Source organism: Condylura cristata, unplaced genomic scaffold, assembly GCF_000260355.1.
Source record: "Condylura cristata isolate star-nosed mole 26May11 unplaced genomic scaffold, ConCri1.0 scaffold00019, whole genome shotgun sequence".
In the NCBI taxonomy this organism is placed as follows: domain Eukaryota; kingdom Metazoa; phylum Chordata; class Mammalia; order Eulipotyphla; family Talpidae; genus Condylura; species Condylura cristata.
In genome coordinates, this window is record NW_004567120.1 from 3938365 (window position 1) to 3951452 (window position 13088).

At 34.1% G+C, this 13088-nt stretch overlaps 1 protein-coding gene across 2 annotated transcripts in view; it reads right to left on the reverse strand.

Moving 5' to 3' along the window:
* Positions 1–3521: 3521 nt before the first annotated feature.
* LOC101634091 (charged multivesicular body protein 1b-2) overlaps positions 3522–13088 on the reverse strand; it is a 37457-nt gene continuing 27890 nt past the window's right edge. Inside the window, exons 4-8 of one of the 2 annotated variants that reach the window (XM_012727103.1) lie at positions 12875–12943; positions 12696–12803; positions 7828–7871; positions 4556–4628; positions 3767–3889 (exon numbers count right to left, since the gene is read on the reverse strand). In XM_012727103.1, coding sequence (XP_012582557.1) covers positions 3845–3889; positions 4556–4628; positions 7828–7871; positions 12696–12803; positions 12875–12943 — 339 coding nt within the window. In that variant the 3' untranslated portion in view covers positions 3767–3844. Of the gene's footprint in view, positions 3890–4555; positions 4629–7827; positions 7872–12695; positions 12804–12874; positions 12944–13088 lie in introns of both variants that reach the window. The other variant, XM_012727104.1, reaches the window with a different exon arrangement.

Below are 13088 nucleotides of genomic sequence, written 5' to 3' on the forward strand. Positions count from 1 at the left end.
TATATAATTTACATGCAAAACATTACTCAGAAAACATCTGCCTCTATGTTAAGATATGAGTCCTCAACCTAGACTCCAGACTAAATGCTGCTTAACAAATCTTATAATGAAGACCTGTGATGATCAACTCTTTCCACTTAACTGTAGCCCATAATAGAAAAGTAATATTGTAGGAATACAAAATATTCGGCAAAATTCACATACAACATCCAATCAAAAACTACAAGAATGAGAAGAAACATTGATCAAAGTAATTCAGAACTGAAATCGATTTAAGAACTAGCAGATTATGATGTTAAAATTATTGTAACTATATTACATGTTTAAAAGCTAAGTAATTAAAGAGAAATTAAATATATAAAAGACCCAGTCACTGTTCTAAAGATGGAAAATACAATGGTTGAAATTTTAAATTCACTGGCTGTAATTAACAAGAAAGTTATTTGTCTCAAAAGAAAAAAAATTAATGAACTTGAAAACATAGCAATACAAACTAATTAAAACAAAAGACTGCCAAAAGAGTGTTAAAATGAGACAAGATTAGTGCTAAGGGACAATGCCTATAGTGAGGGTCAGATCACTGTCAGTGGGTTCTCACCATGTACATAACTACAAGACCACTCAGGCTCGGGGTCTAAAAACAATCTGGTTTACTTAACACATGAGATTAAGAAAAAGGAAAGAGTTTCTATGGTCACAGGTGGCTGACTGTCCGCTATGTTCATATGTCCCAAAGATGGTTCGTGAAGATGAGGTGACACTTCAGCATCACATAAGAACAGTCTAAAGGTTGGGACAAACTCAGGATCAGACAGTGACAGACTCTACAGCAGCAGTAGGTGGTGCTGGAAAACCACAGGCTGTGGAAAGCTCCTTCTGAGCTGTTACACACCAATTGGGAGCAGCTCTTTGAGACATGGACAAGAGACCAATGGTGCTGCATGTCAGAGATGTCAGAGGCGGGGTCAGAGGTAGGTACTGTGGTGAGAACCTGAAGGCTTTTCCTCTAAGATCAGATACACAATAAAGATGTCCTTTCATACCATTACTGTTCAAAATAGTATTGGAAAGCCTAGCTAGAGCAATCAGGCAAGAAAAAGCTATAAAAGGAATTCTAATTGGAAAAGAAGTAAAACTATCACATTTGCATAATATACAAAAATAAAAAAAAAAGTGTTAAGATTCCACTGAAAAGCTACTAGAAAAATTGAGATGGCTGGCTACAAAATCAATATACAAAAGTCAGTTGGATTCCCATATAAAAATAATGAACTATGGCCCTCCCTGGTGGCGCAGCGGGTTAAAGCACAGCACTGAGAAGCTTAAGCCAGTTCCGCATGAGCTTAAGCCAATTTCGCATGAGTTCGATTCCCGCCTGCCCTGGAGGTGACCACATGGTGTGGCAGACCTCTCCTGACCCGCCCGCTGCTCCCCTCAGCAGTGTACTTCGTAGATCTGCCTGTTCTGCTCCCCACTCTGTCTCTGGTGAAGCCTCTCGCCACCCCTGAGCCTCTGGCCTGTACCCCAGTTCTGTATGCACAAATAAATAAATCTTAAAAAAAAAAAGAAATAATGAACTAGAAGAGAAGTCAAAAAAACAATTTACAGTAGTATCAAGAAAGTACTGCATACCTAGTAATAAATCTAAAAAAAAACTATGATAAAGAAATAGAAGGCACAAGAAAATGGAAAGATATTCCATGCTCACAGATTGGAAAAAATTTATTAAAATGTCCATTTTGTCCAAAGCAATATATAGATTCAATTGTAATCCCTATCAAAGTTTCAGTGGAATTCTTCAAAGTAATCTATGTTTTTTATGAAGTTTATAATGGGTGCAACACAAATAGGAATACTGAATTTGACTTAGATAAAATTTTCTACTTTAGAAAATATTTTGTTTGAGATAACGCTGGTTTACAACACTGTATGTTCTAGGGCTATAGGTTCAAAAATAGGTTCACACCTCTATAAAATATATGATATCACCTCACCAAAGACTACCACAGTCCACTGAAGCCCTGTCCCATTTGCTCCCAATCTCACACTCCCTTTATATAGGCTTAGTTCTGCAGTGAGATTTAGGAGTTTTTGTCTGTTTCTTTGTTTTTTCTTTATATCCCACATGAGTGCTATCTTCTGGCATGTTGTTTCTACTTCTGACATTTCACTGAGTATAATCCCCTCCAGTTGCAACATGTTGTCAAAAAGGACATTCATTTTTTTTTTAATAGTTGAGTTTTTTAATAGTTTATATGTAAATGTTTTCTTTATCTATTCATTTGTCACTGGGCTCTTAAGCTGTTTCCTTAGCTTGGCTATTGTAAACAGGAATGCATTTATCCTTTGAAGTAGTGTTTTTGTATTCTTTGGTAGATATTGAAGAGATTGATTGCTGAATCATGGTACTAGATCTATTTTTAGTGTCTGAGAAACCTCCAACTGAGACTGACTAATCTAAATTTCCATTCACAGTATACAAGGGTTCCTTTTACTCTACACTCTAATACTTAAATATAATTTTATCACTTTTCATGTTTGAGATTGTGATAGCAGAAAACTGGAGGCACATATTAGCTTTAAACTAACAGTTAGGTAAACTATAGATATCTATGGGAAGATGTTAAATAGTACTACTGATATAAAATACTTTCTCCCAAAGAACCTAGCTTTCCAGAGTCTAGCTTTCCAGAGTCTAGTCTTCTTAATAACCTTATGACTTTTCTGTCTCCCTACCCTCTATGTTAGATTCCCAACTTCCATTGGCATGAAGTTATTTCTATGTCTGGGCTACACAATTTATTCTAACTTATCTACTGTTACTTCATTTCTTCCAGTTAATAAAGAGTTGTTAGAGATTAAAAAGGGGGGCCCTCCCTGATGGTGCAGTGGGTTAAAGCACAGCACTATGAAGCTATCCCAAGCTACTGCAGCACAAGTTTGATCCCCGGGTAGGCAGGTGACCCACATGGTGTGCCAGACCTCTCCTGACCTTCCTGCTGCTCCCCTCAGCAGTGTATTTCAGTACATCTGCCTGTTCTGCTCCCCACGCTGTCTCTGATTACTCCTCTCATCAGCCTCTCCACAACTGTGGCGTGTGTCCCAGTTATTTAGGCATAAATAAATAAATCATTTAAAAAAGAGATAAAAGATAAATTTTAACCGGAATTTATAGAACTGGTAACTTTAGTTCATTATGTTTTCTTTGTTGAGTTTTTGAAATTATATTACTAAGTCAAAATTCCAATAATAATCTTCATTTAAAAGTTGATGAACAGAACATGCTTTTAAAGTGCATTTCTGCTTGAACAGCAAAAACACAAACAAAACCAAACACACACACACACACACACTGTCCAGTTTTCATCGCATGATATTAAATGACCTAGGTGCTTTTGACTTTGTAAACAAACATCATTTCCATACCTTTATTTTTATGTATAACATATGAATACAGAAAGTAAATCTACTTTGAACTAAAAATAAAACAAAACCTTTATACTCTTTTTCTGTACTAAAGTTCTTTATTCTGTAATAGCAGATTTCTGGTGTAAGTTTGGAGGAAGATGTTTCATATACAACAAAACATGCTCTGTTAAAGACATTTATAAAAATGGTGTCCATCACACTTTTCAAGATAATATAAAAAACTGCAAAATTTGTGAAGGCAGAAACTCTCTGGAATTTCTTATAACATTGAAAAAGACAAAAGAAAGCATTATATACAAATAGTGCTTAAACATTCTGGAATATATAGTGTTTTTAGCATAACTGGAGTACAACTTATTTATATATACATACAAATTTCAGGAGGAAGTGAAATAAACAGCACCATTTCTTTAAATTATATTTGATCACGCAGTCGAGCAAGTCTCTGCGATAGTTCATCCTGGAGGAAGCAAGTTTTAAAAGTTATCAAGTCTGTGACAAGTATAAATGACTAACATTTTTAATAGCTCACATTTTAAATAAGACTTAAAACCCTATCTCAAAAATTCATACAAAAACCAACATTAAGGTTAATTTTTTAAATGTCAGAATATACAAAGAAACTTAATAAAGGGTATGAAGGTGAGTAAATTCACTCTGAATGCAATGTGTGGGCAAATGTCCATTAAAAGGCCTCCCTGATGGCATAGGGGGTTAAGTCTCAGTGCTATCACTGCTAAGGTCTGTTTGATCCCAGCCAGGGAGGTAACCCACATATGGTGCAGCAGACCTCTTCTGTTTTGCCCGCTGCTCCCCTGAGCAGTATATTTCAGTAAATCTGCCTGTTTTGTTCCCTACTCTGTCTCTGGTGAATCCTCTTACCCTCACACCTTTGGACTATACTCCAGTTATTCTATGCAGAAATAAATAAATCTTTAAAAAGAAAATGTCCATTAAGGAGTTAAAGGCTAGTGACATTTTGCTAACTGATGATGTCACAGTAGAAAAATACTTCTGTTTATAAAAGTTGTATACATTTACTTATATACAAATGTATTTTATTATATTTAAAAAATTTAATTCATACATCAAATTCATACAAATCAAGATAAAACCCAACTTCTACCTGTTCCATGGAAGCAACACTTGTGCCAACAGAACCTGTTTGACCCTGTGGTAGTTCCATATTGAGATCAAGGCTACAATTTAAAAATAATTAGCAAAAATAAATGTCAACATAAGTACTTTCTTCCTTATCTAATTATAATAGGTGATAAAACAGGCTTACTGCAATTCTGAACATCCTATCTAGCATTTTTACCTTAAATAAAATTGGTTAAAATTTTGAAGTAAATAAACATCTTCTGAATGGCCACCTGAAGACAGACAGAGTTACTAATTTTAAAGTGTTTTTGTTGAGGCCTAATGTCAATCTGTGTGTATAATAATTTTATGATAAAATAGTTAACAGGATTTGAACCCAGGTTTCTCAGCTTCCAAGGACCATGATTTTAACCTCCATTACAACTTCTAAGATATGAGAACCTTTCTTTCTGTCCTAGACCGTGTCTGCCAACTCCAGTTTGAAAACACAGTAACTTTAGCAGTTATTGGGAGATTATGCAGATTGTTACTTAAAAGGAAAAGATATGTACACTAAAAGTTTGCTGAGGAAATCACAAACTCAAAACAGAATTTGGATAATTAAACATCTTTAAGGATGGGTATCAGTATTTCAGCATCAGTGGTTCTACCTATGTCTATTATCTGGATACCACCCATTACTGATATAACTAATCTCTCAATTTTGCCCCCTGCCCTCTCCCTCCTAAAGAACATTTAGTGATATCTGGAAACATTTCTGGCTAACACTCCTGGAGGGAGGCAGGTAACTGGTGTCCTGGGGTTAGAGTCCAGGGTGCTGCCAATATATCCTACAATGCACTCCCCAGGATTATCTAGCCTAAAATTTCAATAGTGATAAGCTGAAATTTCCTGCTCTAAATATTATCAAAATGTTGTCTGTTGAACTTGACTATCACTCAGAGAGCCAGACTATACAGTGGTAATAACCATTTTACAAGACTTTCCTTGATATAATTTCAAGACCACTCTTTCTGTTTAGTCTTTGGTAGAACAGATATCTTAGCCTTATACTACTAAGATGGCATCTTCTGACACACAATGCCCTGGTCTCTTTTATAATACTTAAAGAATTATTATATTATTATTCCCCCCTCTCTGTTAATATGAGTTATGACACAGTATTAACAAAGCATATGAGTGTACAATCTACATTCCACCTGGTGTTCAAATACTATGAACCTGATTTATTTACTTGGGCTTTAATTCACTAGTAGTGATTCACTAGTGGTCTAAGAGATGATAAATTTAATTGTTCATTCAAATCAGGTATTAACCTACACACTAGAATAATACTCATCAACTCTATTTTCCAGAAGTCTTAAAATCTCTCTCCAGGAGAAAAGAAGAATATGTGAACTCTACTTCAATCTATTATACTATCTTTGAAGTTAAGTATAAAACTTGGTATCACCCAGTATAATCTTTATTCTGGAAAAGTATTTTTATTCTCTACTAAAATGTTTTCTTGAAATAAATAATGTACCAGAGAATACAGACAAAACATGACTTCTGTAGCAAGGTTACTTTCATGCTCGTCATTCTCAAAAACAAAGTGCACTAAATAAAGAGTCTGTTAAAAGATACCCTGTTTCACAACCTAATCTCCCACCTTAAAGAACTGAAAAAAGAACAACACAATAACCCAAAAGCCAGTAGAAGACAGGAAATAATAAAATTCAAAGAAGAAATAAATGAAATAGAAGTTAGGAAAATAATCCAAAAAAATCAATAAAACCAAAAATTGGATCTTAAAAAATATAAACAAAATAGACAGACCACTAGCCAGGCTCACAAAGAAAAAAACAAGAGAAAGCACAAACAGGATCATAAACAAAAGAGTGAGAAATCACAATAGATACAGCAGAAATCAAAAGAATAACCAGAGAATATTACAAATAGCTACATGCATACAAGTTCAACAATTTAGCCAAAATGGACAAATTCCTACAACTCTACAATTACCCAAAGCTGTATAAAGAAATAGAATAAACAGGCCAATTATAAGCAAGGAAATTGAAGAAGTAATCAAAATCTCCCCCCCAAAAAAAAAAAGTCCTGGACCAGATGCATTTACATATGAATTTTACCAAATGTTCAGAAAAGAACTAGTGCCTATTCTATACAGACTCAACCAAAAAAATTGAAAAAGAAGGAAAACTACCACATACCTTCTACAAAGTCAACATCACACTAATAACAAAACCTAATAAAGAAAACACACACACAAAAAAACCAATCCCACTCCTAGGTATCTACCCAAAAGACACAAAAACACTGGTTCAAAAAGACACCTGCACCCCCATGTTTACTGCTGCTTTATTTGTAATAGGAAAGACATGGAATCAACCCAAATTCCTAAAAGTAAATGAGTGGATTAAAAAGCAGTGATATATATTCACAATGGAGTATTACTCAGCAATCAAAAAGATAAACACATGCCTTTTGCAACAGTGGATGGAGCTGGAAGAGATCATGCTTAGTAAAATAAGCCAGAAAGAAAAGGAAAAATACCAGATGGTTTCACTCATAGCAGGAGTATAAAGGAACTGGGGTGGGGGGAGTAATATTGAACAACTATATACCAGAGACATTTTACAGGTGTGGAGTGGGGAATGGGATCAAAAATAGTGGGGGGAGAAGTGCATGGGACCATGGTGATTGCATGGGGATTGCATGCTGAGATGGCAAAAAGCACAAAATGATGTAAAAATAAATAATAATAATAATAATAGCAGCACCACAGTATCAATTATTTGCTAGTTTTGAAAAAAAAATGACTATCTGCAATGTTGCCATCTTTTGAATTCCTTGAGAATTTTGTATATATTACTCAGTTTGCAGAACTTCGCTGAGTACTTAGTGACCTGATTTATAGCAAACAACTTTTAGAAGGCCTTTTAAAAAAATATCTCTACATTTCATATATGCCAAAACCAGTAGGTACGCAGGAAAAGGCTAACCACTCTGACTTCCCTCAATCACCTTCTTCCATTTCTCATCACATGTTAAGTAAATGTATCTCCAATTATTTTGAAGAAAATATTCAAATGATTTGAATAAAGTCACATTTTTATGAGCATGGCAAATAACTGGGTAACTGTTTCAAAGGCCCTTCCAACATTAAATTCTAGGGTTAAAAATCAAATTCTCATATTGACAGTAAGACAAATATATTTATACATATTACATAAATTTTAGGGCCTCTAGTTATTAAATCGACATTATCCAAAAAATGTCTGAATAAATTCTTACCCAGCTTCATCTGCCATTTCTTGAAGCAACATATCCACTTGGTTCTAGAATAAGAAAATGAAAATTTATGTTTTAATGGAATTTGTTTTTAGGGTAATTTTTGTTCCTAATTTTACTTTAATAAGAGGAAAATGTCCACAATTTCTAAAAGAATGTGTTATATATATATATAACCACTAGAGGGAGCTGAGTTAATTTAGAAAATTATTTTACTTTATATTGTAAAGCCTTAAATTATGAGGAAAGGGATTGGGCTTAATGGTGGTGGATGGCTGAACCATATGTACAGGTGGAGGATTGAAAATGTATCTCCAAAGTTATACGACATGTAAACTGACAAATTTAATAAATAATTACTGATATTAACATATACTTCAAATCTTGTTAGCTCTTTAATAGAATAAACCAATTTGTAAAGCTCTTTTCTAACTTACTTTACTTACATTTAGAGTATATTTAAATTTTGGAGTATAATTGTTCTTTCTCCTAGTTGATACAAATTTGATATTAAGGATTTTTCTGTAATATCTAGAGATGAATGCAATATAAGTATTGAGATACTAACTGAAGTAAAAGTGTTCTCAGAAAATGGATTCGGATTAGTTAAAATGAACTCTTGTATTTAACATAATTGAAAACTTTTTTCGACATTGAGGTGGGAGTTCTAAGCATTAGTCCCAGCTCTATTACTAACGAGGTGTATGATTTCAAAATCAATAATTTTGCTGTTAGACCCTCATTTCTCTTGTTATCTCTAAGTCACTTTACAATATTTCCAAAAGATAGAAAAAGTTCAGAAAATACATAAAGTACTTATGTGCATTTACATTACCTTTACTTCATATCTAAAATAACACTGTTTTAGAATAAAATTAAAATATATGTGTACTATGCTGCACTACAATGTGCTTTCTTATTCTGCCTTGTAAGACAATTATATTGATATATAGAAAACTAGTCATTTACTTTCACACGTGCAAAATACTGCAATATAGAAATATAGTTCATTATATTTATGAACAGTTAAAGAGTTTCCCCTAATTTTCCCCAATTATAGAAAGAGCTGCAATGGAATATTCTCATGTATAGTATCTTTACAGAAGTTTGTGTATAAATGTGGAAGTATAAGTACTAGGTTGTAGGTTACAAACAGATTTAGTCTGACTAGTCTAAAAATTGAGTAGCTACTTTATGCCAGATACCATTTTAAATTCTAGGGATGCATTAGTTAACAAAAACAATAATTCTTGACTTTATTAAACTTATGTTACTGCATATAGTATGTGAAGGGAGGGAACTACAACTTTTTAAAAATGACATGGTGGGCCCTCCCTGGTGGCACAGCAGGTTAAAAGCACAGCACTAAGAAGCTTAAGCCACTTCCGCATGAGTTTGATTCCTGCTGGCCCCGGAGGTGATCCACATGGCATGGCAGACCTCTCCTGGCCCGCCCGCTGCTCCCCTCAGCAGTGTACTTCATCGATCTGCCTGTTCTGCTCCCCACTCTGTCTCTGGTGAAGTCTCTCACCCTCTGCATCTCTGGCCTGTACCCCAGTTCTATATGAATAAATAATTTTAAAAAATGACATGGTATACTAGAAGGTGATATGTACTGCGAAGAGAAATATAGCAGAAATGATAAAAATATAGAGGATGGTGGTTGCCCTTTAAGGAGGATGCTTGGTGAGGGAGTGTGTAATAAAGATATTTGCAAGAATGAGGAAGAACATTCAAGAGAAAAGGCAAATGGAATGGTTTGAGGTATAAATGTACTTCGTGTGTTTGAGAAATAACAAAGAGGCCAAGTGCTTGGGTGGATGATGAATAGTAATAGGAGGGAAGATCAGAGAAGAAGGGTAAGGCAGATTCTGTAGGTAGGATGTCCAGATGAGGCAGATTTTATAGGGGCATTGGAGAGAACTGGCTTTTATGTTGAGGGTGATATGGAATGACTAGAGGATTCTGAGAAGAGTGACATGATCTTATTTGTTTTAACATGGTTGTTATATTAATAACAGACTATAAATATTATCAAATTGCTCTTATAAAGTGGATATACAAACTTAAAGTTGAGTAACTCACTATCCGGTTATCAAAATTTGGCAACTAAATGTGTCCAGATCCCTCTCCATTTTTTTGTAAGTTCTGGTTGCATTTTTATGTAGAATGTGTTGTATGGATTTGAATGTTCTCAATCACAGTAAATTCTTGAAACAAGAATAGATGGCTCAATATATGTAGGTTGGATGGCCCTCAAGATTTTTTAAAGCAAAAGGCATCAGAGATCATTTAAAAAAAAAGGCATTTAGATATCATCAAATCCAGCCCATACCCTTTACAACTAAGAAAACAGACCCAGGATAATGATTATTTTAATCAACATTCCATAGTTAATTAGTGGCAGAGTGGGGATTGGAAATCCAAGTGTCTCTATTTCAACTCAGTTTTCCAGTTCACTCATGTTTCCTAAATTTGACAGATCAGAAAATCACTTGGAGATTGCCTAACATTCTTGAATGAGAACTCTAGGAATATGCCTCTCAAACTCAGTAAAATTAAAATTCACCTAGCAATTTTGTTAAATTATTCAATGTATATAGGTGGGAACTAAATTTTTGCATTCCTAAGGAGATCAGATGATACAGATGTTCCTAATTCTTGTACCACACTTTGAGGCGCAAAGCTCTAAGGAAGGCATAAAAATAATGGCTATATGTTCACTGTAAGATATATACTCCAAATATAGATAAAATTATAAATGCACTGCTCAGTGATATACCATAAAGTAAATATTCATATGACCATGACTCAAAACAATAACAGAATGTTACCAACTCCTCAAATGCCACCCTAATTCTCCCCATTGGTCACTACTTGCCGCCCTCTACAAGGATAACCACTGTTCTCACTCATATTTCTTTATAATTTTACCCCCGACAGATACATACTTGAAATAACTTTTACTTTAAAATGTAAAAAATATAGTTGGAACACAATATATATATTCTTTTGGTCTTTGTCTTTTGCTTTTCTTAGTTGATCTAGGTAAAGGATTATAAATTTTATTGATCTCTTCAAAGAATTTTTGTTAGGTTTAACTGATTTTATCTTTTTTTTTTCTGTTTTCTATTTTATTAACTTTACTGTAATCATTATTATAACCTTCCTTCTTCTTCACTTGGGTTTAATTTTTCTTTTTTTCTTTTTTTGACCCCAGAAAGCAAAAGCTTAGGTTATTGATTTCTCTCCTATAGCTATAACTATAAATATCCACCTAAGAAGAACTTTGCTGCATCGCAAATTTTAGCACTTTTAAAAATTATAACTCGGGCCCTCCCTGGTGGCGCAGAGGGTTAAAGCACTGCACTGAGAATCTAAAGCCGCTTCCGCATGGGTTCAATTCCCGCCTGCCCTAGAGGTGACCACATGGCGTGGCGGACCTCTCCTGACCCGCCCACTGCTCCCCTCAGCAGTGTACTTCGTCGATCTGCCTGTTCTAATCCTCACTCTGTCTCTGGTGGGGCTTCTCACCGCCCCTGAGTCTCTGGCCTGTACCCCAGTTCTGTATGCACAAATAAATAAATCTTTAAAAAAAATTATAACTCAACTTAAAATATTTTATGATTCTTATTAAAAGTCCTTTTAACTGTGGCTTACTTCAACTTATTTTGTTTATCTTCAGTTTTCTGGATTGTAGCTTATTATTTTCTAACATAATACCATGTGGTCAGAGCATGCACTTAGTAAGAATTTATTTACTGTAACTAGTTTTGTGGTCCACCAACAGGTTTCTTGGGCAAGTTCTACCTGTATCTAAAACTAACTGGTTTCTACAATTATTGGGTAAAATATTACAATGATTGCAATAAAGATGCTTGAAAGCCACGTTCAAATACTCAAATACTCAACATCTTTCCTGATGCCTTTATTCAAATTTTTATCAAATGTTAAAAGAGAAACATTAAAGTGTTCTATTTTCATTGTGGATTTGCCTGATTTTTCCTTTTGTTCAATTTTTCATGTACTTAAATACTGTTTTTAGGCACTTATACAACAGTATTGTTATGTTCTTAAAATATTTATAATTATAAAATGTTTCCCTTAATCTCTTTAAAACTGTTGAAATGGTCTTTTCTTTTTTTTTTTTTTCTCACCTTTTGTGAAGTTATCTACAGTAAAATTTGTATGGATCATTGTTTTATTCCCAGACTATTTTGCAACTTATACTTTTTCCATATTAGCATCTGAAAAGATAATTTTTTCATTTGATAAGCCATAAGACAGGTGTTAGAATCAAAGAGAAAAGTGAAAATGCCTTTTTTGGTTTAAATATTAAAATTGGGGTATCTGGATATTTAAATTATATAAAACTGTGGTTCATGTTTCAGTTTTTCTATTCATATCTCTAAATTGCTGTTTTGGAAAACATCCTATTTTTCTTAATAATCTTGCAATTTACTATTTGTTCACCTGTGACATATATAATTCACCTAAAGAGTAGGTAGAAAGCAGAATATTTGCAATAAGATGAATTAACTAAGGCTTAGACTAGTATCTAATACCCACTGACCTCAATGAGCTTCTAGTGCAATGCCTTCATAAGTAAGAACCACTGGCAGCCAGGTAGAACCAAATCCCAGATTCTCTATACAAATGACCTTGTGTAATTCCTAGAATTTCAAAACAAGATGGGGAATATAGTCTTCTAACATATCCATGGGAATTCCAGGAGTAGAACATAACTTCCTATTTCTATTTGGCGGAATATACTGTATTTATTAAGCATATTCTAAACATGATTTATGCTCACAAAATAAATTTTGAAGTTGGGTATTTTAAAGTTGTCCTAAGTACAGAAATATTCTTACTTGTGGTGTTGTTAGAGTTGTAGTGCTACTCATTGTATCTTCCATTTGTTGTGTTTGAACATCCAGTGTTTCAAATTGGTGCTCAAATTTATCCATGAGAGCAGAAATCTGTAAGAAGAAATGTCTTTATAAGAACTTACACTGAAGAGATACTCTCTGAACATCAAATGTTTTTTTACCTTTTCAAGGTTCATACTCCTCAATGTAGCATCCATAGACTTAACTACACCTGCCATGGACTTCGTTACCTATTGGGAGTAAAGAAAATTGAGCAACCTATATTAGTAATATCAAAATTTACAATGGAATATTACTCAGCAACCAAAAAAGAGAAACACATGTCTTTTGCAGCAACTTGGATGGAGCTGGAAAAGATCATGCTGAGTGAGATAA